The sequence below is a fragment of the Thunnus albacares genome, chromosome 13, assembly GCF_914725855.1.
Source record: "Thunnus albacares chromosome 13, fThuAlb1.1, whole genome shotgun sequence".
NCBI lineage: Eukaryota > Metazoa > Chordata > Actinopteri > Scombriformes > Scombridae > Thunnus > Thunnus albacares.
In genome coordinates, this window is record NC_058118.1 from 12,692,454 (window position 1) to 12,712,985 (window position 20,532).

General features: G+C 39.0%; 4 protein-coding genes across 15 annotated transcripts in view; 1 reads left to right on the plus strand and 3 right to left on the minus strand.

The window, feature by feature from the left end:
- Positions 1 to 1,361, minus strand: part of LOC122996220 (ryanodine receptor 1-like) — a 50,652-nt gene extending 49,291 nt beyond the window's left edge. For 9 of the 10 annotated variants that reach the window (XM_044371841.1, XM_044371842.1, XM_044371839.1 and 6 more), the window contains exon 1: positions 1,121 to 1,361. In XM_044371841.1, the coding sequence (XP_044227776.1) occupies positions 1,121 to 1,168 (48 nt within the window). In that variant the 5' untranslated portion in view covers positions 1,169 to 1,361. The remainder of the gene's footprint in view (positions 1 to 1,120) is intronic. The other variant, XM_044371843.1, reaches the window with a different exon arrangement.
- Positions 1,362 to 3,316: 1,955 nt separating this feature from the next.
- Positions 3,317 to 12,685, plus strand: nfrkb (nuclear factor related to kappaB binding protein). Of its 3 annotated transcripts, none has more exons than XM_044370918.1 (26): positions 3,317 to 3,474; positions 3,852 to 3,993; positions 4,116 to 4,317; positions 4,411 to 4,538; positions 4,613 to 4,784; positions 4,931 to 5,035; positions 5,122 to 5,195; positions 5,279 to 5,360; positions 5,463 to 5,658; positions 5,776 to 5,887; positions 5,987 to 6,113; positions 6,217 to 6,294; positions 6,391 to 6,467; positions 6,599 to 6,645; positions 6,976 to 7,036; positions 7,197 to 7,371; positions 7,490 to 7,596; positions 7,782 to 7,905; positions 8,129 to 8,208; positions 8,404 to 8,600; positions 8,775 to 9,045; positions 9,143 to 9,322; positions 9,627 to 10,358; positions 10,969 to 11,075; positions 11,485 to 11,620; positions 11,926 to 12,685. In XM_044370918.1, the coding sequence occupies exons 2-26, from the start codon at positions 3,868 to 3,870 to the stop codon at positions 12,064 to 12,066; spliced, it is 3,837 nt and encodes a 1,278-aa protein (XP_044226853.1). In that variant the 5' UTR covers positions 3,317 to 3,474; positions 3,852 to 3,867; the 3' UTR covers positions 12,067 to 12,685. The 3 variants fall into 3 exon arrangements, with proteins under 3 accessions (XP_044226853.1, XP_044226852.1, XP_044226851.1); XM_044370917.1 differs by having other exon boundaries at positions 3,318 to 3,474; positions 11,482 to 11,620; XM_044370916.1 differs by having other exon boundaries at positions 3,389 to 3,474; positions 8,407 to 8,600; positions 11,482 to 11,620.
- A 213-nt stretch (positions 12,686 to 12,898) lies between these two features.
- Positions 12,899 to 17,756, minus strand: tmem45b (transmembrane protein 45B). Its single transcript, XM_044370920.1, has 6 exons — positions 17,623 to 17,756; positions 15,236 to 15,433; positions 14,934 to 15,146; positions 14,627 to 14,811; positions 14,246 to 14,388; positions 12,899 to 13,059 (listed from the first exon to the last, which is right to left on the minus strand). The coding sequence occupies exons 2-6, from the start codon at positions 15,423 to 15,425 to the stop codon at positions 12,948 to 12,950; spliced, it is 843 nt and encodes a 280-aa protein (XP_044226855.1). The 5' UTR covers positions 15,426 to 15,433; positions 17,623 to 17,756; the 3' UTR covers positions 12,899 to 12,947.
- Positions 17,757 to 18,054: 298 nt separating this feature from the next.
- On the minus strand, positions 18,055 to 19,789 carry gng8 (guanine nucleotide binding protein (G protein), gamma 8). Its single transcript, XM_044371039.1, has 3 exons — positions 19,689 to 19,789; positions 18,828 to 18,940; positions 18,055 to 18,471 (listed from the first exon to the last, which is right to left on the minus strand). Exons 2-3 carry the CDS (start codon positions 18,909 to 18,911, stop codon positions 18,343 to 18,345), a joined length of 213 nt encoding a protein of 70 aa, XP_044226974.1. The 5' UTR covers positions 18,912 to 18,940; positions 19,689 to 19,789; the 3' UTR covers positions 18,055 to 18,342.
- Positions 19,790 to 20,532: the final 743 nt, after the last annotated feature.

Sequence of the window (20,532 nt, forward strand, 5' to 3'; positions counted from 1 at the left end):
CAGGCCAGAGTTGCCAAGTTCATGTTCTGACGCTACAAAAATCACAATTTAAATTTAGGTCCCTCCAGTCTGTCAAGTGTCAGAGAGTAAAAAGGTGGATGGAAATGGGTGGTTATTACTTATGAGATAAAGTCACAGCATCACCACAGTTTTATGGGATAATTCTGCACATACCAACATAGATTCTTGATACAGATACCGATGATAACACACTACCTTAAATACTTAAGTTGCTCTTATTTTCATTCCCTCCAAAAGTATTTCACCTGGAATGACATCAAGAGACAAACTAGACCATATCGACCATATCAGCTTCATTCTGTTGTAGATCTTTGAACTACAAGCCAAGAAAAATAACATCCATATTCCCATCAAACCAACAGGCATGGTACAACTGAGTGTAGTAGTTCACATGACCATTCACTATCAATGGATTATTAGTTCCAGCATTATTCATCACAATTAGTCTGACTGCCTCCAATCTCACTTTAGGATGGATCTGTTCAAATTCACAAATCTAGACTACACTGCCTCTCACACAACCTACTTATAGAAATCTGAACTGAACTCTGTCTTTGACTGGATTTCCACAATTGTGGGTTTTTTTCTGTGAAGCAATTGTGATCTTCATCCCTGCCCTAGACACTGATGCAACGTTCTGCTTAAAACACTAAAGTGACCCAACTACAGAAAATGTAGCTAATTTTCAGAAAATATGTAATGTCTTATTTGCCATCAAAATTAAAACTGTGGTGTCAGTGTCAAAATGATATAATACTTTTGTGTAACTGTATCAAATTACTTTTCACATTCTATATACATATGTATGTCAACTGTCAACTGGCACCACAGGTTTTCTTCTCAGTGACAAAACACTAACATATCAAGTATCCATTGAGATATAAATAGGTAACAATGGCAACGAAACCAGCCAACTGTTCTTGTCAATCTCTGCTCCATCTCTGTAAAGAAAGTTACCCAACACAGTAAATGTTTATCTATTATGTGTTAAGAAGTGACAATTACATATAGGAAAAGGCTTATTTCTGTGCATTGTTGACTGAATATGTCTACTAACTAGCTATAAACTATCTGAGAAGAGGAAGACAGCATCACTTACGGTACGCAAGAACTGAATCTCTTCCTCTCCATCTGCACCTTCTGCCATTCTCCCAAGGCATTAAAAGCAAAACTTTGAGAGAAATGGAAAAATGTTTGTCTCTCAGTTCTGTAACTCCTGGTGCCTCTGTGCCCACCTCATGCAGCAGGGCAATGTTGGTGAAGGTTTGTGAAGGGCAATGGGTGTCCTGTGCCTCTCTCTGGCTGTGTTGTGAGCCAGAGAGATTGACTGTTCATTCTTGTTCACAGCAGCATCATAAAGAGGAGGAGCAAGCTGACAAAACTAGACCAGCAATTCAAATGGTATCTGGACCACTGTTTTGCACTATGTTATATATTGAAAACTGCACTAAAAGTATTAAATTTGAAGCCAGAATAATGCCATAACAACTGAAAAAATGCGTTAAAAAGGAGCAGGTTTTACAGACAGACTGATTTGGCAGTACTTTTCTGGTGTGAAATTTCAACATTAAGAGTTTAATGTGTTTTGAGTATATTCTCTTTAAGAATTTTCTAGTATTTATTATTATGGAGTGGGACTTTCTCCTTGTTTGTTTGGTTAATATAACTGAATGATTCAGTTCAGCTCTATCAGGTTACACCTGAAAGCTAATACAATATTAAGTGGTGTATAGTTTTTATCTGTGAACTGATATAAAGATATACATTGATAAATGAATAAGAGACATACATTAGTTTATAGCACTGCTGTTTGAAGACAACACCTTTATTTTTATTGTTATTTATTAATGCTACTTATATTTATGTATTTAGATTTAAATATGTTTGGTTTGGTTTTGTCATCAAAACAACCTCACTTTTACACATATTCACCAGGACAAGTAAGTTAACAAACAGAAACATTGGTGAAAACCTGTTTTATGTATATGTATGATGTATATATGTTTTTAATATTAAAGGAATAAATTAGTTACTACAAGCTTTTCCAGCATAGCATGTCTTGTAAATGTAGCTTCGAAGACACGACCAATTTACAGAAATTTAGAGAAGTAGTCGTCAAACAAGCAGAATGTAAAATTCATTGTAGCTACTGACTCTTCCTCTAACGGCTGCATCATTTCGCGTTATACCGTCAGCCGTTAGCAGCCAGGAGACCGTTATAACTGCTTCATTTAACGGTAGCTATGATGAGCTAACGTTATTTTATGTGTTAACCAAGAATTAGGCTCTTCTCCGCCCCAAAGTTTTACATAATGATATTAATAACAATACCTACCAATTACGACATTCAAATAAATAAGTCGTGAAGTTCTCTGTTTAAGTTTACAGTTTTACTACCTTGAATAACAGAGTAAGTTTACATACTCGGTCTCCTGTAGAGGGCAGCAAACAACCTATCTACAGTAACGTTACACTTCATGTTATAGGTAACGTTGAGCATCCAACCGGTCTTTATGAATATCGTCAGGTATCAGAAACTGTAGAACATGTTATCATCAAATTCAATGAATAACGATACATGTAAGAAAGGAAGGGCATGATGGAGGAAATGGAAAGATTTGGGATATAGGAACAGAATTAAAAAAACATACTGGAGTGCGGTGCTGGTGGATGGGGCAGAAGATGCTGCATCAGCTACCTCCGGAGAACAGGGTTGAATCAGGACACTGTAGGAGTCAATTCACTCCAGAAGATGGCAGTAATGCAACAATATCAATGCCAAAGAAGAAGAGAAGAAGAAAAAGAGCATGAACGTATAAAGAGAACTGGATATAACGTCGGAGGCGGGGCCTCGTTCATTCTTATGAAAGTTGCACAGTGGCGCATGAAGCCAAAAAAAATCTTCTTCCCGGTATGAAAGTACCCGGATCTTCCCATGAAAGAAGAGAACTTGTTCTCTTTATACATCCATGGATCTTCCGCATTGTGCGGCCCATAGAGCATGCGCACTAGTGACTTTCGCTGGCCGAGTCGGCTACTTCCGGCTTAGCCCTCCGGTTAACTTGAATGGGGATAAAACAATTCAATCGTGCGGCTCTTCTAGGCTTTTGAAATGTGATCGGACCAAACGGGTTTAATTCTGATAGTGAGACAAGTCATTTCGCGGGGGTTGTGACGCTCAGAAAAATTTATCCGCTGATTTACAGACATCTCTTTCACAATGTAAGTTTACGGGAAAAAATCTTTTGGGCCAGTGTGCATCACGTGACGTTGTAATTACACGGTTTGGCCGCTATGTCAAATTGGCTTCAAAGCCTGGCGCTCTTCCTGTGGCCAGTTCTCTTTATACATCCATGAAAAAGAGGGACTGTCGTCCAGTTTCAGCAGAAGAAGAATACGGTCCGTCGGTAAAATTGTTCCCTCGTTCATTTCCAAAACACAAAGCATTGTCAGGTAAGTGTTATTAGCAGACTTTAACTAATAGTATCAATGTAAACATTTAAATATATGTCATACATTATTAGTATATTCGCGTTGAAAGCCGGACCAATAATGCAAACGTTAGAACTGGCCTTCTTGCTAACTCAGCTGGTAGCTTAGCTCGCTAACAGCAGTAGCGTTACAGTACTGGCTAATGTTTTGACATTGGTGAGTGCTTCCTAATGATACTCTGTCGTTTTGTAGCTCTTAACTACCAAGCTCCTCCTAAAATATAAAACCCAACAACGTATGCAAGTTGAATGACAGGAATTACACGCGTCAGTCCAGAGATTAAAATGAGGTTTTATGCGACTTTGTAATCGCTTGTGCTTGTCTGTGTGAACATTAAGGCTAGTACAGAAGAGAATGGATGCCCTCACCCACATGCTTACAGACCCCCTTGATCCGAAAGAAGAAAACGATGGACAAATCACTGAGGAGTGCATGCTGGGGAGCTGTAGAGTGAGCCTCCCAGAGGACCTACTTGAAGATGTGAGTTATGTTGCCCTTAGTGATGAAATGCTGCTCTTCCCTGCTTTGTTGGATTGTTAACAGAAGTAATACACCATGCAGATGATGCATCAAATTTTGCTGGTTACTTTTTTTGTCAACAGCCTGAAATTTTCTTCTCTGTGATGAGCGAAAGCACCTGGACTGAAGTACTGTCAGATTCCCAGAGGCAGCACCTCCGTCAGTTTTTGCCACAGTTTCCTGACAACAAGGTTGCAGAGCAGGACAGCACCATCAGCGACCTATTCAACAACAGGAATTTTAATTTTGGAAATCCCCTTCATCTTGCACAAAAACTATTCAGAGGTAATCACACTGTTTATTTACCAATCGACACAATACTATATGAGTGAATTTTTGAAGCATTTTCTCATCACGACCCTCATTATTTCAATTCAGATGGTTACTTCAATCCTGAGGTGGTCAAGTACAGACAACTGTGTGCCAAGTCCCAGAGGAAGCGACAGTTGTACTCCTTTCAGCAGTATTACCACAGACTGTTGAAACAGATCCTTGTCTCCAGAAAGGTATTTTTGTAAAAGTTTGAAGTACAAGGCACTAAACTCTCTGCAGTTGGTCTTAATGTTTTTTCTTGTTTTAGGAGTTGCTGGAGTATGCGGTTCACAATGGTCTGGACTTTCCACCGAAAAGAAAGCTACCAAACAAGACTCATGCTGAAATGAGGGAGCCAAGAGTCAGAAGAAGATTGAGCCGCATATTAAAGGAGGTCAAAACAGAGTGTGGTGACAGTAATGCTTCATCCGATGATGACGGTTAGTCTGCTCTTTCATTAGTATCACTGCTGATGCTGCTGATGACTGATTTGAAGATTATTAGAATGAAATCCAAGTGCTGAAAAATAAATGTATAAAACTGACCTTACCGGTGCTTTTGCATGTCTTATTACATATCCTTGTAGACATATCACTATGGACACCAGCACCACAATCACCTTCCTCTCCAACACCCACTGTCTCGCTCAGAGTTCTGCCCAGCCTTTCCACCCAAGACATGAAGACGACTGGTCAGTGTTTCTTCCAATATCCAGATGATGTTGCTGTTATGTTTTAGTACAGTGACCACCATGTTGAAACCACCATTTTCTTACAGAAAAAATGGAACTAGGAGAGCGGGATTTGAAAACCATGCTGCAAAACCATCGGGAGAAGAGGAAGCGACAGCCAGTAAGTGGTGTCTGGAGGGGAAAAAAACAGATATGGTTTAGTCTTAACTTGTACAGTATATCACTGATGATTGATTTACTCAGGACCATCCAGACTTGATGACTTCTGATATCCACCTTGGAGACATTCTCTCAAGAGCAAATATTGGTCGGAAGGGGACTATGCGTGAGTAAATAAATTAAAAAATACCGAACTTGTAAACTATTGTCTTGCTTTTCTCGATTTCATGACACAAAGTTGACTTGTTTCTTTCTTTTTATCTTCCAGCGCTCTTTGATCTGTCTTTGCCCAAAAAGAAGATGAGAGATGAGAGAAGGAAGAAGAAAATGAGGACAATAAAAGTGGAATCTGAGGATCCCTGTGAAACTCTTGCGCCTTTAGACACCCCGTCAGCTCCACCAGCAAACATCATCAACTCCCTGCCGGACACACCGTCTACTCCACTGCCCAATATCAAGGAAGAGTAAGTCTAGTGTTACGCTGTTCTTAAAAACATTTAATGTATTGTCCAGATGTGAAATGAGTCATCTGTAATCTAATGTAATCTAATCTCTAATGTAACAAACCGTCATTATTACAGAATGGTGGAGGAGTCTCAGAGCAGCCCAGTTATGGTTGAGGAAATAGCTGTCAGTTTCTTCAGCTTGTTGGAGACTATCTTGAGGACAGAACACCTTGCCAGTACTTTAATGGTATTTACTCATTACAGAGTCTCTCATGCATTTTATACTGTAAGTTCGAGCACAGGCCTGGCCATTCATTTTAACAGCTAAACTTTGATCTGCTCTCAGTTAGAGGAGAAAGTTCAAATGTGGCAGTCCTCTCCAGCCAGTTCCCTCAACGTGTGGTTTTCTTCTGCCCCCTGTTGGTCTGACTTGGTTCTTCAAGCCCTGCAGTTTCTTGCAGGAGAGACCAAAGGTAAGTAGTCGTGGTCATGTACACTAAAATGGTCAGACTTTACTTTTTTTTTTATTTTCCACTGCAAGTTATTCATGTATATTTTTCCAACTCTGACAATCAGATGGCATGATGGCTCTGCCCAGTGGCTTTTCTCCATTTGTTGAATTTGCTGATGAATCTCAGCAGTGGAGATGGATTGGTAAGAGGGATAGACTATTGAAATTCCTGATTGATGTAGTGCTTGGTGTTCATGCTGATTCTATTCTGGGAGATTAATGTCCATCACTTATTTTAGGTCCCACTCAGGATACAGAAAAGGATCTCAGTGCACTCTGTCAGCTGTGGCTGGACTCAAAAGATTTTGTTGTCAAGGTATTATAAATATAAAATATTATTCCTGTTACAAACAGTTTTTTGCTGAAGATTGCAAAATACTGTGCTACCATGTTTATATTATATGGTATATTACAGTTTCATTATTAGGCTTTTTTTGTCTTCCACAGACTGAAAGTGAAGAACTCATGGAGATGACTTCACCCACACCAAGAGTGTAAGATTCAGTTATTGATCAATCTTTGCAAATATGGCATGATGCCGAGAAATTATGTAACCAGTTAGTTGATTGACAGAAAATTAATTGATTGCTTTGTTTTTTACGGGGGGGGGGGGGTCGCTGAACAGACTAAGCATATCATTTTATATTTATCTTAATTATAGATGAATAGTGTTTTTTTAAATACCAAATAGTCAATTTCTCAATAAATAAAATATTTAGCTTAATTCTACATGGAGATAAGTGATTTGTAGTCTTATATTAGCATATTGAAGTTGTACTGTTAAGATTGTTGAAGTAAACAGTGTTATCTCTCTAACCAAACAGTTCGACTGATTATGTGGTGCGGCCCAGCACTGGAAATGAGAGACAGGTGTTCCAAATCCAGGTTTGTTTGTGTTCCTCCGATTTCTCACTTTCATGACATTTTGATAATCTGTTTTTAATTCTTCTGACAGTTTCTGTCCTAATCAACAGTAGTTTTTATTCTTAAGAATTATAAATTGAACTTCAACATACTTTTTGTTTTTTGTTTTTTTGTTCATTAGGAGCAGCAGCGATACAACCAACCACATAAAGCCTTCACCTTTAGAATGCACGGCTTTGAATCTGTGGTGGGACCTGTTAAAGGGGTATTTGATAAGGAGATGTCTCTCAACAAAGCCAGGGAGCACACACTGCTCCGCTCAGACCGGCCACCATATGTCACCATTCTCTCTCTGGGTTAGATCTTCTGTTTTACTTAAAACTTCATTGTCAGGCAGTAGTGACCCAATGCTTTAAGTGTGCACAAAGGAAACCAATCACATGAATTTTGCCTTCTACCATCTCTCTTCTTTAGTGCGGGATGCAGCAGCCAGGTTGCCCAACGGAGAGGGAACCAGGGCAGAGATCTGTGAACTGTTGAAAGACTCACAGTTTCTCGCTCCAGATGTCACTAGTGCACAGGTGTGATACATTTAGCTTTTTTCTTTTAATCATTCATCTTACTCTGGCGGAGTGACTTCTTTTTGACTGTCAGCATCCTAGAAGATTGATTAGTTTTGAACCACTTTCCAGAGGCAGCCGCTGCCTGTAAGCTGTTGTCTTATGGTGTCATTTCCTGTAAGCTAGAGGCTTTCTGTGCGTTTTAGGTGAACACGGTTGTCAGTGGGGCTCTAGATAGACTTCACTATGAGAAAGACCCCTGTGTGAAGTACGACATTGGCCGCAAACTGTGGATTTACCTGCACCGCAATCGGAGTCAAGAAGAGTTTGGTAAGCGGGAATGTGGTGACAGCAGGGTTTTCTTTTTCTGATTACGAAATGTCTTTGCGTCATGGAGCTGCCACATTTAAAAACAAATACTGACACATTTACTGTCCAGCCTTGCACATGTAGATGAACAAAATGTCTCACAGCATATGATTTTGCTCTTGAAGATCACTGAGGGTACTATGGAAAGCTCTTAATTTTTATGTTTTATCTTTCTCCCATCCAGAGAGGATCCACCAGGCTCAAGCTGCTGCCGCAAAAGCACGAAAAGCTCTACAGCAGAAACCTAAACCTGCATCAAAGCCTGTGAGTCCACTGCCTTTATTTTACTGCAGAAAAATATGACACTTAGCTGCATTTGTTTTTCACTGTATGTAATACACTGCTGAAGTTGTGCTACTGTTGTTGTAAGTATTGCTCTCCCACATGGAGTTTTAGGTTATTTATCAGTGTCGCAGAGCAAAATTTTGTTGTGATCTTTAAGTCCTGTTTATGTTTTAGAAGTCTGGAAGTAAAGACGGAGTCGGTAAAACCCCTGGATGTCTGGAGGCAGGGCAGGATATAGGCTCCAATCCAATGTCACCAACCCCTTCAACGCCCACCCCAAACACACCTGGAACCCCTAAGTCACCCTTACCCTGCACAGCCACCACACCAACAAAGACTGGAGTTCCAGATACAATAAAAACCAGCCCAGGGTCAGTGTGACAGAAGATCTTTTGTTCTATCAGTGTTTACAATACATACAGTACCAGTCAAAAGTTTGGACACACTTACTAATGCAAGTGAATGGGACTGGTGCTGTACATGTATATTATATTTGTTCAATTTGTAACTGACTCTGCTCTTGTCTATTGCCTCTGCTCTCCCAGTGTTCTCCTTGTATCCCCTCCCTCCTTACCCCAGCTGGGAACCATCTTACCCACCAGTCAGGCTGGTCCTCCAGCTTCACAGCCAGTCACATCCCAACATGCGGCTCGGATTGTGAGTCACCTGGCGGCAGGCTCCCTCCCTCAGGTACGGGTTGTTTCTGCTCAGCCCGGTCTGGGTGCTTCGGCAGGAAGTCAGCAGGCCACACTGGTACACCAGACCCCTCACCAGATCAGGATGCCGGTCTCAGTGGCAGCCAAGGGCATTTCACAGGTAAGCAGAACAACTGACAGCTAAAACAGAAGGTAATTATTTTGCATATTGCATTTGTATACTCACTTCTGTCTGTGCTTATTTTGTGTATAAATAGGCAGTGGTTTCAGTGCCTCTGAGGAGTCAGTCTGCCAGTAGTCCAGTCCAGGTGCCACCCACCCTGTCTGTCTCTACTGTAACTGTGACCAAACCTCAAACAGGATCACCTGGTAGCCCGGCTAACAACCCCGCCTCACCTGCTGTGCTGCAAGGAGTCGCCAGCCCTAACATCAAACAGGTGAACTGGTTTGTTTTAACTGGGATATTTGATCAGCTAGTTTAACCTTGAACTGCAAGAATGTCTCCACCTGGCTGATTAGTTTAGTTAGTTAGTAAGTCAGTGTAGAGGGAGCTTTGTCCTCACACAAATTAAGTACACTCCTTCAACATGCAATGCAAGATGCCAATCAATACTTAGAGTGTAAAATGATAAATGCATGTTTTCCTGTCAATTTTGATATGGAAGTGCAGGAAAGCTGAATTTGCAATGTTCATGATCACAAGATTTATCTATGGGTTTGTTGTATTTTTTTTCTGTAAAGGTGTCCATCACAGGCCAATTAGGAATGAAGACTTCAGGAGGAGCAGGAATTCCAATAACTGCAACAAACCTGCGCATCCAGGGTAAAGATGTCCTACGTCTTCCACCATCCTCCATCACCACCGATGCTAAAGGCCAGACGGTGCTTCGGATCACCCCGGACATGATGGCAACTCTTGCCAAATCCCCAGTTGCAACCGTCAAACTCACCCCCGACTTCCTGGGCACTGCCGCCACAGGCAGCAAGAGCATATCAGCCACTCTCCATGTGACGCCGCCCCACCCTTCACCTTCCTCCATTTCCAGCGCTACGTCCGGCACAGGGGAAGCACAGACCACTAAAGCAGGCCCTGTTGCCTCCACCTTGTTGAAGGCTGCAGGAGACACAGCCATACGTCTGATGCCCACATTGGCTGTCACTGTGGCTGACCAAAAATCAAGGACTTTCTCCACCGTCTCCTCCCCTGACAAGAGTGGCGCCACAATTCGTATAATGCCAGGCCTCGGCGTTATTCCACAGAAACAGGGTCAGACCATCACAATGACGACCACCACTGGCAGTAAACCGCTCACTGTGTCCACTTGTGCTAATGTAGTGACCATGGCTGCCAGTGTAGTGGCTGGTGCCAAGGGGATCACAGTGGCCCCTGGAGCCTCGGGCTCACCTCTGACACTAGGAACAGCTACAGCTACTGTGCGACAGGTTCCTGCTACAGTGGTTACCACACAAACGGTAAGAGAGTTCCTCACTTCCTGTGTATATTTTAAATCATTTGCTAGGTTTTAATGCCCATCGGTTGAGGCTTGTACTTTTTCAGTACAGCTGAAGCCACCAGAAATCTTCAGCATTTACATTTGATAGAATTTTGAATTAACAGTATACAGACTTAACTTTTTCTTTATTAAAATGATAAATCATTATATCATATGAGTGATCTAATTGCAGTCTGTTTCAGCCGGCTATAGGCACAATCTGAATATAAGATATTAAGTTTGAATGGAGACTTTGACTTATTACTACTCGATGCTTCTACTCAAATGCTACACTGAACGGTTCATTTATTGGTTTGCATAGTTCTCCCTCAGGGAAAATATTAATTAATCAATGAAGAACTCATCAGCTCGTATAAAGTAAATTAATTGGGCTGCTAATTACCTGTATAATTGAGTACTTTCTCAATAATGGGAATTTAAACCTTGCTGTTACTTAATTAATTACTCTACTGTGTGTATTGATTCCTTCTGTATGGTTTATTGAAGTAACTCTCCTCAACCATGTCTCAGTACTTACCACACATTTTTGAAAGTCACATGACTGGTCCTCTCCTTTAACCACATTATAGGGGAAGTTACCTGCGCGGATCACAGTGCCCCTCTCTGTCCTCAACCAACCACTGAAGAGTAAAAGTGTAGTGACCACACCTATTGTGAAAGCAAGTCTTAACCCAAAGTAAGTCTCATCATCTGCGCTGTGTTTTCTTTTTTCTTTTTATTGAAAATATTTCTCTTGTTAAGACTTTTTCCGGATTTGACTGTAAATATGAAATGAAACTCAAACTGTAATATTTGTTGTGAAGATTGTATTATTTAAAGATTTCCACTATATATTTTAACGTGTTGTCAGATTCATTGTTCGGAGATTTAACCCCCTATTGAGCCTCACCACTACCTTGTAACTATTTATTTCTGTTTTTTGTATATTTAGTTTATACTGTAGCGGCAGAAGTGGTTATTTTGGAGCTTCTTAAATACATTTTTTGAGATATTGCCCATTCCTCTTTACAAGGTCCATCTTCACAGCAATGAGTTGGGCTTGTACACTGACACATTTTTGTCCTTTTCCTGTGTTTTGTTAGTAGTATCAGCAGTCTGGGAAGGAACATCATCCTGACCACCATGCCTGCTGGCACAAAGCTGATCGCAGGGAACAAACCAGTCAGCTTTGTTACAGCACAACAGTTCCAGCAGCTTCAGCAGCAAGGACAGGCCACACAGGTCAGCTTACATGTCACTAATGAGAAAGTATTGCCAAGAACAGGAAATAATGCATTTTATAACCTCTATTCAATTTAAAACATGTTTTCATCAAGTATGTCATCTTGTAATCAGAATCTGTATTTTAATATGTGGTTTACAGCACAGTATAAACCACTGTAAAGCATGAAAAGATAACAGTAATTGTCATTAGCCATGGTGTTTGAAAGCCTCAGTTAAGTGTGTTATGACTGCACTGATACTCTGCTTTATGGTTATCTTAAATAAGCGCACTCACTGCTATCTATCTGCGTGTCTTCATTTAGGTTCGGATCCAGACGGTTCAGGCGCAGCAGCTCCAGCAGCACATGGCGACTGGCTCCCCGAAATCTGTCTCCACAGTTGTTGTCACAACAGCACCTTCACCAAAATGTGCACCTGATCCCCCTCCTGCACCTCAGCAATGATCTTATCCCGTCAGCCAGCAATGAATCATAGGTCCAATGCACAATATGAATGCCTGTGTTCATTAGTTTGAGTATCTTTGTTCTCAAGCTTTTCCACAGTCTTTTGTTTCCTGTTTTTTTTTTTTGGTAACATTGTTATTACAGTGTATAATATGCCTTTATTTCTACACAAGTCTGTGTAGATGCTATTGGCTTGTTTTGTTTTTAACACTTGATCTATTGGAGGAAGTTGATCTCTGCAAAGTAGTATCGGGGCATGTTGAAAATTATTATTCCTCAACTGAATTTAATTCTACATAATGTTATAGCCAAAATATAATGAAAAGTAAGTTATGATTACAGCTCATCAGGCTGTTGACAGTTGCAGCCACATTCACTCAAGCTGCAGTCTTGACATTAAAAACTCTGAACACAATTTAATTTTCTCTTCTTCAGTTGCTCTGTTGATATTTCACCTAAACATAACCTGAAGTGGAACCCCAACTTGTCAATTCATATTAAACTAATTCAATTTTCTGTACGACAGTCAATAGGATGCATTGTCACTTATTTACATGTTTGATGTGATGCAATAATAGGAAATGTGACCGTAGTGGGACATAAAGATGTTTTATTTAAATGTTGTGACTTGTTGATTTGTCTTTATATATTTTGTTCTCCTTTCAGGTGTTAATTTTATTTTATGGCAGGCCATACATTTCAGGTTAACTGGTACATTGTGACCAGACCATAATAAGAGATCATATTTATACAGATTTGTGTTTTATTTGTTTTTTCTTTTTCTTTTTTTTACAAAAAAAGTCCATTGTACAAATCAGTTAACACACACAAAGACAGTTTTCAAATCATTGTTATATTTGCAAAGAATCACAACCAAGGATTCACTCTTCATCCGACTCTTCAAGCAAAGCTTTCTGGGAGTTTGCACTGGAGGATGTGTTTCGCATTCCAATCTCTATGTCCCGTCCCTTCTCCGAGAGTCGCTTCACTGCGCTATTGGAACAAGAAAAATATGAATAACAAAGATTACACATCCACAGTGGGCTTTCTGTCTTCGCCTAGTCAAAGTTAACGAATTGTTAAAATGATCATTCAATAAGCGTTCCTACGAGCAATATCTTACAAGGAAAGCAAAATATCTAAAATGTCCAAAAATATCCGAATGCAGTCCTTAGTTTTGACCACTGTTAGTGCTCATGTTCTACCAATATGTGCATGAGGCTGCACAAGCAAGTTTGAGGGTAACCTGATACACTTTCAGTAGTCAGCAGACACATTTCTGCTGACTGCTGAGGGTTTTAAAAGGTTGCAATGAACCAAAAGAAGGGAGAAAAGGATAGCAGGCAGATGTAAATAATGCAAGTTTCAAAGAAAGGGCAAAGGCCTACTAAATATTTTAATACTCAAACATTTTCAGCAGGCTTGAAAGATATAGTGCATTTTGGTGAAAAATGTTGAATGTAAACAAAACCATGTTTGTTGACTATAAAAACTTCACAGGGTACTTTTAAATGCAGGTCATCACTGGCAAGCAAGTGTGTAGTTCAGAAAGTTCAGCTAAAGCTTAAATTTGTTATAATTTAAAGCTTTACACAGAAACCACTATTTGATGAGATTTTTCTAAGTACAGTGATACACAGCGTAAGAATGCATGAAGGCAATGAATAATTAAAGTTAATTTTGTAGTCTAATATGTTGCATGTTCACTTTTAAAATTTTAATAAGAATAAAATTATCAAATAGGTTGACGTTCTGTATGAAGGAGGCTGGTGATCTTGTGAATTCTCATTGATTTCTTCTCATAATATTCTTTTTAGTTAGTCAATATTAACAGTCCATTGTGGTTCCAACCTCCAGTACCTAGAATATGTTGTGATCACCAATTGTTTCTTCTGTACAATAAGTCATAAGCACAGAACATACAGGCTAAAATTAGCTGAAATATTCAGCCCTTTGTGGCCTTTTACAATAAATGTAAAGTGTCTGTTTTTAAAAATCAGTTCAGTTGAATTTACTGCTCATGTAGGTATCATGAAAGTGAACAGGTGGACAACATGACAACATAATATTAATTCAGGCTCACTTTTTTGTATGCCCAGTGTTTATGATCTGTTTACCATGTTCTGTGTAAACATATAGCTACGGTACATTCAATAACTGTAATTGAAGGGATACTTACAACATAACAAAAGCAAAGGTGCAGGCGACTAGAAGCAGGGCCACAGCTAAATGCCAGCAGAAGCACATAGTGACGAACATGATGTTGCTATGCAAGTTCAAATCCCACTCTGGTCCGCTTAATGGGTAAAGTACAAATCCAATCTGAAAAGATAGAAAGTATGATAAAGGAAGTGTTCACAAAAACAAAGACTCAAACCTTCCTCTTTTTCAAAGCAATTTTTAAGTCTCTATGAAACCAATTTGATACTAGAACTGCTTATTGACATTAATGACATAAATTGACTGTATAGAACAAGGAAAAAAATATTGTATACAGAGTTTATGATAAATAGACTGAAACTTGCTGTTATGGTGCTAAGCATTACATTTTGCTAATTACCTGGTAGAACCATGAGCCCTGCAAGATGAACATGCATGCCCTGAGTAGCTCCAAAACAATGTGGTCTCTCATGAACACCTCCAGCATGGTGCTGGCTGATCCACCAAACACTGCCACTAGTAGCAGGGAGTGGATATGAGCATCCAGCGGGGGCCGACTATGCACATGGAAATAGAATAGAAACCCTGCATGATACAGGAGAGTCAAAAACAAAACAGAGCAATCAAATACACATCAGCAATACACATGTGATGTCACCTATAAAGAAAAAAAAAATCACTGAAACTTTGCTTCCTATACAGCTTACCTTCAACAAAAAGAGCCAATGAGAGAGCAAGACGGTCAACGCCAATTGGCACCGCTTTGGAAGTTGTACTGGCAACCAATGCTATTCCAGAGATCCCGAAGAACAGATACATGGTGCCGTGCTGCCAATTCATCAGCTTGACCCACGAATTGTTTTGTGCATCATAGAGACGGGCATGTGGCCCATCCACCACAAACTGTTCAACCATAATACCTGGGACACGACAACATCAGACAGATGAGATGAGGCAAGAACAACTTAAAACGGTTCAAGTGATGGAGATGATTGAGAAGAAGACTGACCAACAAATGCAGCGAAGATTTTTAATCCTCCCTCAATGTACTCCATTTTTTTAAAGACAGGGGGTAGAATCTGTCTTCCTTTAGGCTGATTTGTCCTCCAGTAGTGTTGTAGAGTGTGTTTCACTACCAGCCAAAAGCCATAGAACAGGAAAAAAGTGCCAGGGATGGCATGTCCTCCAAAGTTGGCCATCGTTGAGCCTAAAAACATAAGAAATCGACCTTAATAATCAATAATATTCATACATTTTAGAGAAACAAAATGAGTATCATTTCAGCTAAATGCTTTTATTCCTTTGAATGTGAACTGACTCAACTTTGAGGTTAAAATGCAAGCACATAGCTTTATTTTATGACGTGCCATACAATGATTACAAGCAATCAAGTGTAGGTTAAATGAAAAAACACATGACACCTACAGTCAGGGAGTGTCTGTAGTTTGCATATAAGGATTATTGCAAGTTAACACCATCATATAGCTACTTTTTTCTCTTTTTTGAAACTTTATTTTTTTATAGTATTTTATAATTTAATTTCAAAGAAATACAAACAATATACAGAACATGATACACCCAGCCACATTTTAACAGAGGGACTATGTGATGTAGACCATACAAGTAACATACATTTCTTAGCCACAAATGAAAAAATACTTAACATATTAAGTTTGCATTAAGAATAGTTTCAGGGGTAGATTTGAACAAATACAGTGCTGGAGTCATTAAAAACAGTTTTCCAAAAACACCTCGAATAACAAAACTGTACTGTTTGTATCTCCAATATGTCCCAGGACCAAAGCAGATGAATTAAAGTGTCTCTGTGAGATTTACATCTGTAACAAAGGTGTGAGGTACTAGAGAATGTTTTCTGGAGGCGGACTGGAGTAAGATATGTTCTATGAAACCATTTGAAATTTTGCTCATGCACACTGATAGAAGTGCATTTGGAGAAAACCCCCTCACACATTTCAGACCATTCTTCTGGAGTAAATGATCCCTCCAAATCACATTCCCACACAGACTTTAAGAGTGAGTGTTAATATGGCATATATATCTGAAATTTTGCCTTAATTTTGTTTTATCAGAGATAAGTAATTTTTAAATTTTTGTATGCTGTAGGTTCAATTTGCTCTCCTTCAACTGAGAATTTATAAAATGTAGCTAATTGAAGAAACTTTAAAAAATTATTGCTTGTTTCTCTCTTTCTTATTGTATATGTTTTTATGGTGCATGTAAACTTTGGTGGCCACGCTGCAAATTAATTTCCATCTCAGATTATAAATTTAATCAAGTATTCTCAGTAACTCTTTATAATAGGGATACAAATCATAAACTTAATGCTTAAATAATGCATGACTCATGATGATTCAATGCATGAATGAATGCAGGATGTATCATGAATTCCTGTTGCTGACCATTAACAAATGATCAAGTCACTATGACTTTATGTGATTAGTTCACTTAATAGATGGATTCCTCTTACATTAAAGTTTATTTCAGGACCATGCATGTGCATGACATGCATTCATGTCATATTCATCACGCTAAATGAGAGGCAGTGTCCCGCAAACATCTACCACACAAGGAAATGAAGAAACATTTATTACTTGATACTATATCCTGCATTTTATCTGATCGGGGCAGAATATGCCCTTTGATCGAGACGACAGCTGCTCATTTGTCTTGCAAAAATGGAATTCAAATCATCTGGGTTGTTTGGTGAATGAGCAGGTTGGCTGCTTAAGTCCATTAAGCATTTTGTGTCTCAGTTTTAGCAAAACTGTTAACCCTCACTTTAAAGTTGGTGATTAAAAAAGTGCAAAGCTGAGCAATAAAACATTCATTATATAATGGTGTCATTGAACTCATGTGAACTAGCCTCAGGCTTTTTTCATCTACGTCTCTAAATCGTTGCTTTTAAAGTTTCTTCCACACTGTGTCGGTGGGTGTGAGGCACAGGTGTGTTCAACATCCGTGTGTTCAGTCAGACGAGTTTTTCTTGCCCGGCCCTGTTTGACTGTTTGATTGAAGCAACTAGACATTTGTTTCTTCCTCTGACACTTCTAACACACTTCACAAATTTCCTTATAAAATGTCACAAGGCACTGGCCTGTATGTATGATGTAGTTTTCACCTAATATTGATTGATTGCACCTTTCTAGACAAAAATAACCAAGATGGCCACATGGCATATCATAATATACAGTTCCATAGATTCAGAAATAAAGCATTTCAGAACAATTAACATTTAGAAGATAAAAAAGCAACCTGTAAATGCCACTTCAGCATAGTTTCTGCTTAAGCTGTTGCAGTTCCTTCAAAGATGTTAAATGTGGAAAATTAGCTTTTCCTACCACAGTTATATCAGATGGCCAACAAAAAGGTACATACCTTATTTTCTGCTGCTAATTCCCAAAGGCTCGGGAGTTCTGTGAATCTTGGCAGGTGTCAGAGTGTGAGAGCACCCTGGTCTGTGTAAACAGGTCTGTGCACACCTGTTGTCTCTACAACCTCTAACCTGTATTGACATCATCACAAAGGCCCCGCCCAATATTTGCATTGGTTTCTGTGACCAAGGGAGATCCTCCTGGGAAACAGCAGTGATATCCAGGCAGATAAACAAATATGACTATCGTGTTGTTTATTCAGGTATTAATTAAAACAAAAAGATTTACTTCAACACATGTCCTTGTCCATGTCATCTTAAATGTGTCAGCATATGTTCCACACTGTGTAAATATGATGAGCAAATATACATGTATTTACTCAGTCTGACTGTACACAGAAAACTGAACAATATAATTTACTTTTTCAGACCTAAAAATAACTAAAAACATTAATGCTAAGATATAAACACACGTGACAACTAAGGTATTCAATTGAGTTAATATATAAGCTCAGATACAAACTGTGTGCACAAGGAGAGGCAGCATCGTTGGCCTAGTTAAATGAACTTTGCACCCATTTTCAAAAAGTCTTTATTTCCTAAGCTAGTCGCCAAAGAGCTACATAAGTTACAAACAAAACTGAATGTTGTAAAAAAGGTTTTCTTATAGTGTATGTCATTAAAGCTGACATTGAAGTGTTAATGTGTAGATGTACATGTGAGGGTTATAGTATTACACAGAATAATTTCTTCTCTCTAAATGGGTTCTCAGAGGAAGGTACTGGGGTCACCAGGGGGTCCTCTTTGGCATGAGCTTCACAGTAGGCCATCAAATCAGCTGCTGCTTTGGATACCTGTGCAAAAAAGTGGTGTTAGTGTGTGTCAAAAAGGGGAGGGGAAAAAGACCGTTAAATCAAATCATAAAGCACACCTTGCTTCCTTAATTTGATGTATTTCCTCTTGAAACAGGAAATTAGAGTGAGAGGTAATGCAAGGATGTATCAGTCAAAAATGTCAATTATAACTTTTGTAAATTAAGTTTTATTTGGAGTGGTTGACTGTTCAAAATTGTTATTGTGATTTTTTAAAAATTTTATTTTGACTTTAATACTCTATATGAAACATAAGACATGTTCACACACTTAACAATCTAAAGCGATATATTTTCCATAGTTATTTGGCTTTGTACTTCCATAATGTGCTGACTCACCATCATCCTCTCTATGTTGACCTCCAGTTTCAATTGTTCTACTGTCTTTCGAGCATCTGCAATCTTGGCCATGTTATTAGACATGCTGCCTCTTCTCACTGAAATCAGCCAGCCTGCAGCAAACCATCACATGTTGAGTTATTAGATAAGAAATAACAGTATGCATCGCTAATAAAGAAATCAAGTGGAAAGAAAAGAAATCATAATTACACTTCTAAAGTGCACACAAGTGTACACAGTGGGTGACAAATTATTAAAGGTATCTGTGCCATGGTTAGAGACTGTTTCAATTTGCTTGTTAATTCTGCTCCCTGGGTCTCAGCTGCTAGTGGCACAGGGAGGGTCTCAAAGGAGGAGAGCAGAGGAGGCAGAGCAGCTTCCCTGGGGGGAGGCATCCACTAACTGAGAATGTAAATACACCTAACATTAACATTTTGCAGAATATGTGTGTGATAAACTGCAGATGTAGAGAGTTGCTATCAATGCTATCGCCCCACTGCTCCTTCTACATAGCTGCTATTATGTTGCTCTGTTGCTGACACAGACTGATGCGAAAGATTAATCTTGTTTAACCCCATAGAGGGCAGTACATGAAAAGTATCATCAGTCAACAATAAAATTCTTTATTTATTTATTTTGTCAGTGTGAAGCTAATTAGAAAACATGATCAATAGTAATAATTTCTACATATTATACAATATAATTCACACCTGTCAAATATGCTGCCAGCACACACACACACACGCTCAGATATGTAGAGATATGAGGTCTGATAAAGTTTCTTTTTCTTGCAAAATTAGATTAAAAAAGTATCTGTACAAAGATTTATCCTAACTCATAATAATTCACAACATCACTCACCGACAGCAACCGTTGGGCTCCTGGAATGAAGGTCCTCTTGTCTTCAACAGAGTCCTCTGCACCAACTTACAGTATCAAATGAAGGGAGATTAATGGCAAAGATGAGGAGGAAGGCTTCAATAGGTTCCCTCCTTCAAATAATTAGCTGTGGTTCTGCCCCCAGCAGTTAAAGGCAACATGTGGTGTGACCTTCATCTCTTGAGTCTCTACTCGCCTACCTGAGATAATACAGGAGCTAATGTTTCAAGGTGGAACATGAAACACAGTTTTTTGAAAGCCCAAATCAGAATTAGGTGTGAATAGTTAATAGATTATTTGATATACTGACATGAAAAAAACACTTGTTTTCTCCTAACACCAGAAAGCAACATGAAAAGTCATTAGACCGTAATAAGGAAGCTCTCAAGAGAGTAGGCAGGGTTGTTTTTCATGACTTTAATTAATTTTCCTGTTTGGAATTCAATAATAGACAAACCCTTGGATATACATTTATTCATTATACATTTATGGGTTTATTTAATGATATTCTTAAGAACAAACTAAACTGCTTTTAAATGAATATGCGTTTACAGTCTATCACATTATTTTGCCTTGTATTATTTGCATCTGGCAGTGCCTCTTTTCCAACATGTTGTAGTTTTTGTATTATATTTTTTAATCAAATGTAACTTTTGGATGTTTCAGTATACAGCCATGTGCATTGTGCAGATTTCCAGTATGCCAGTGGTGAGCAATGACCCTAAATGCACAACAATTCACATGTAATACGGTAATGAGTTTCAACTGGATGTGAAGTATAAAACATGAATGACGTCTTGTTGAGCTCCAAACAAATGCTTTAAGA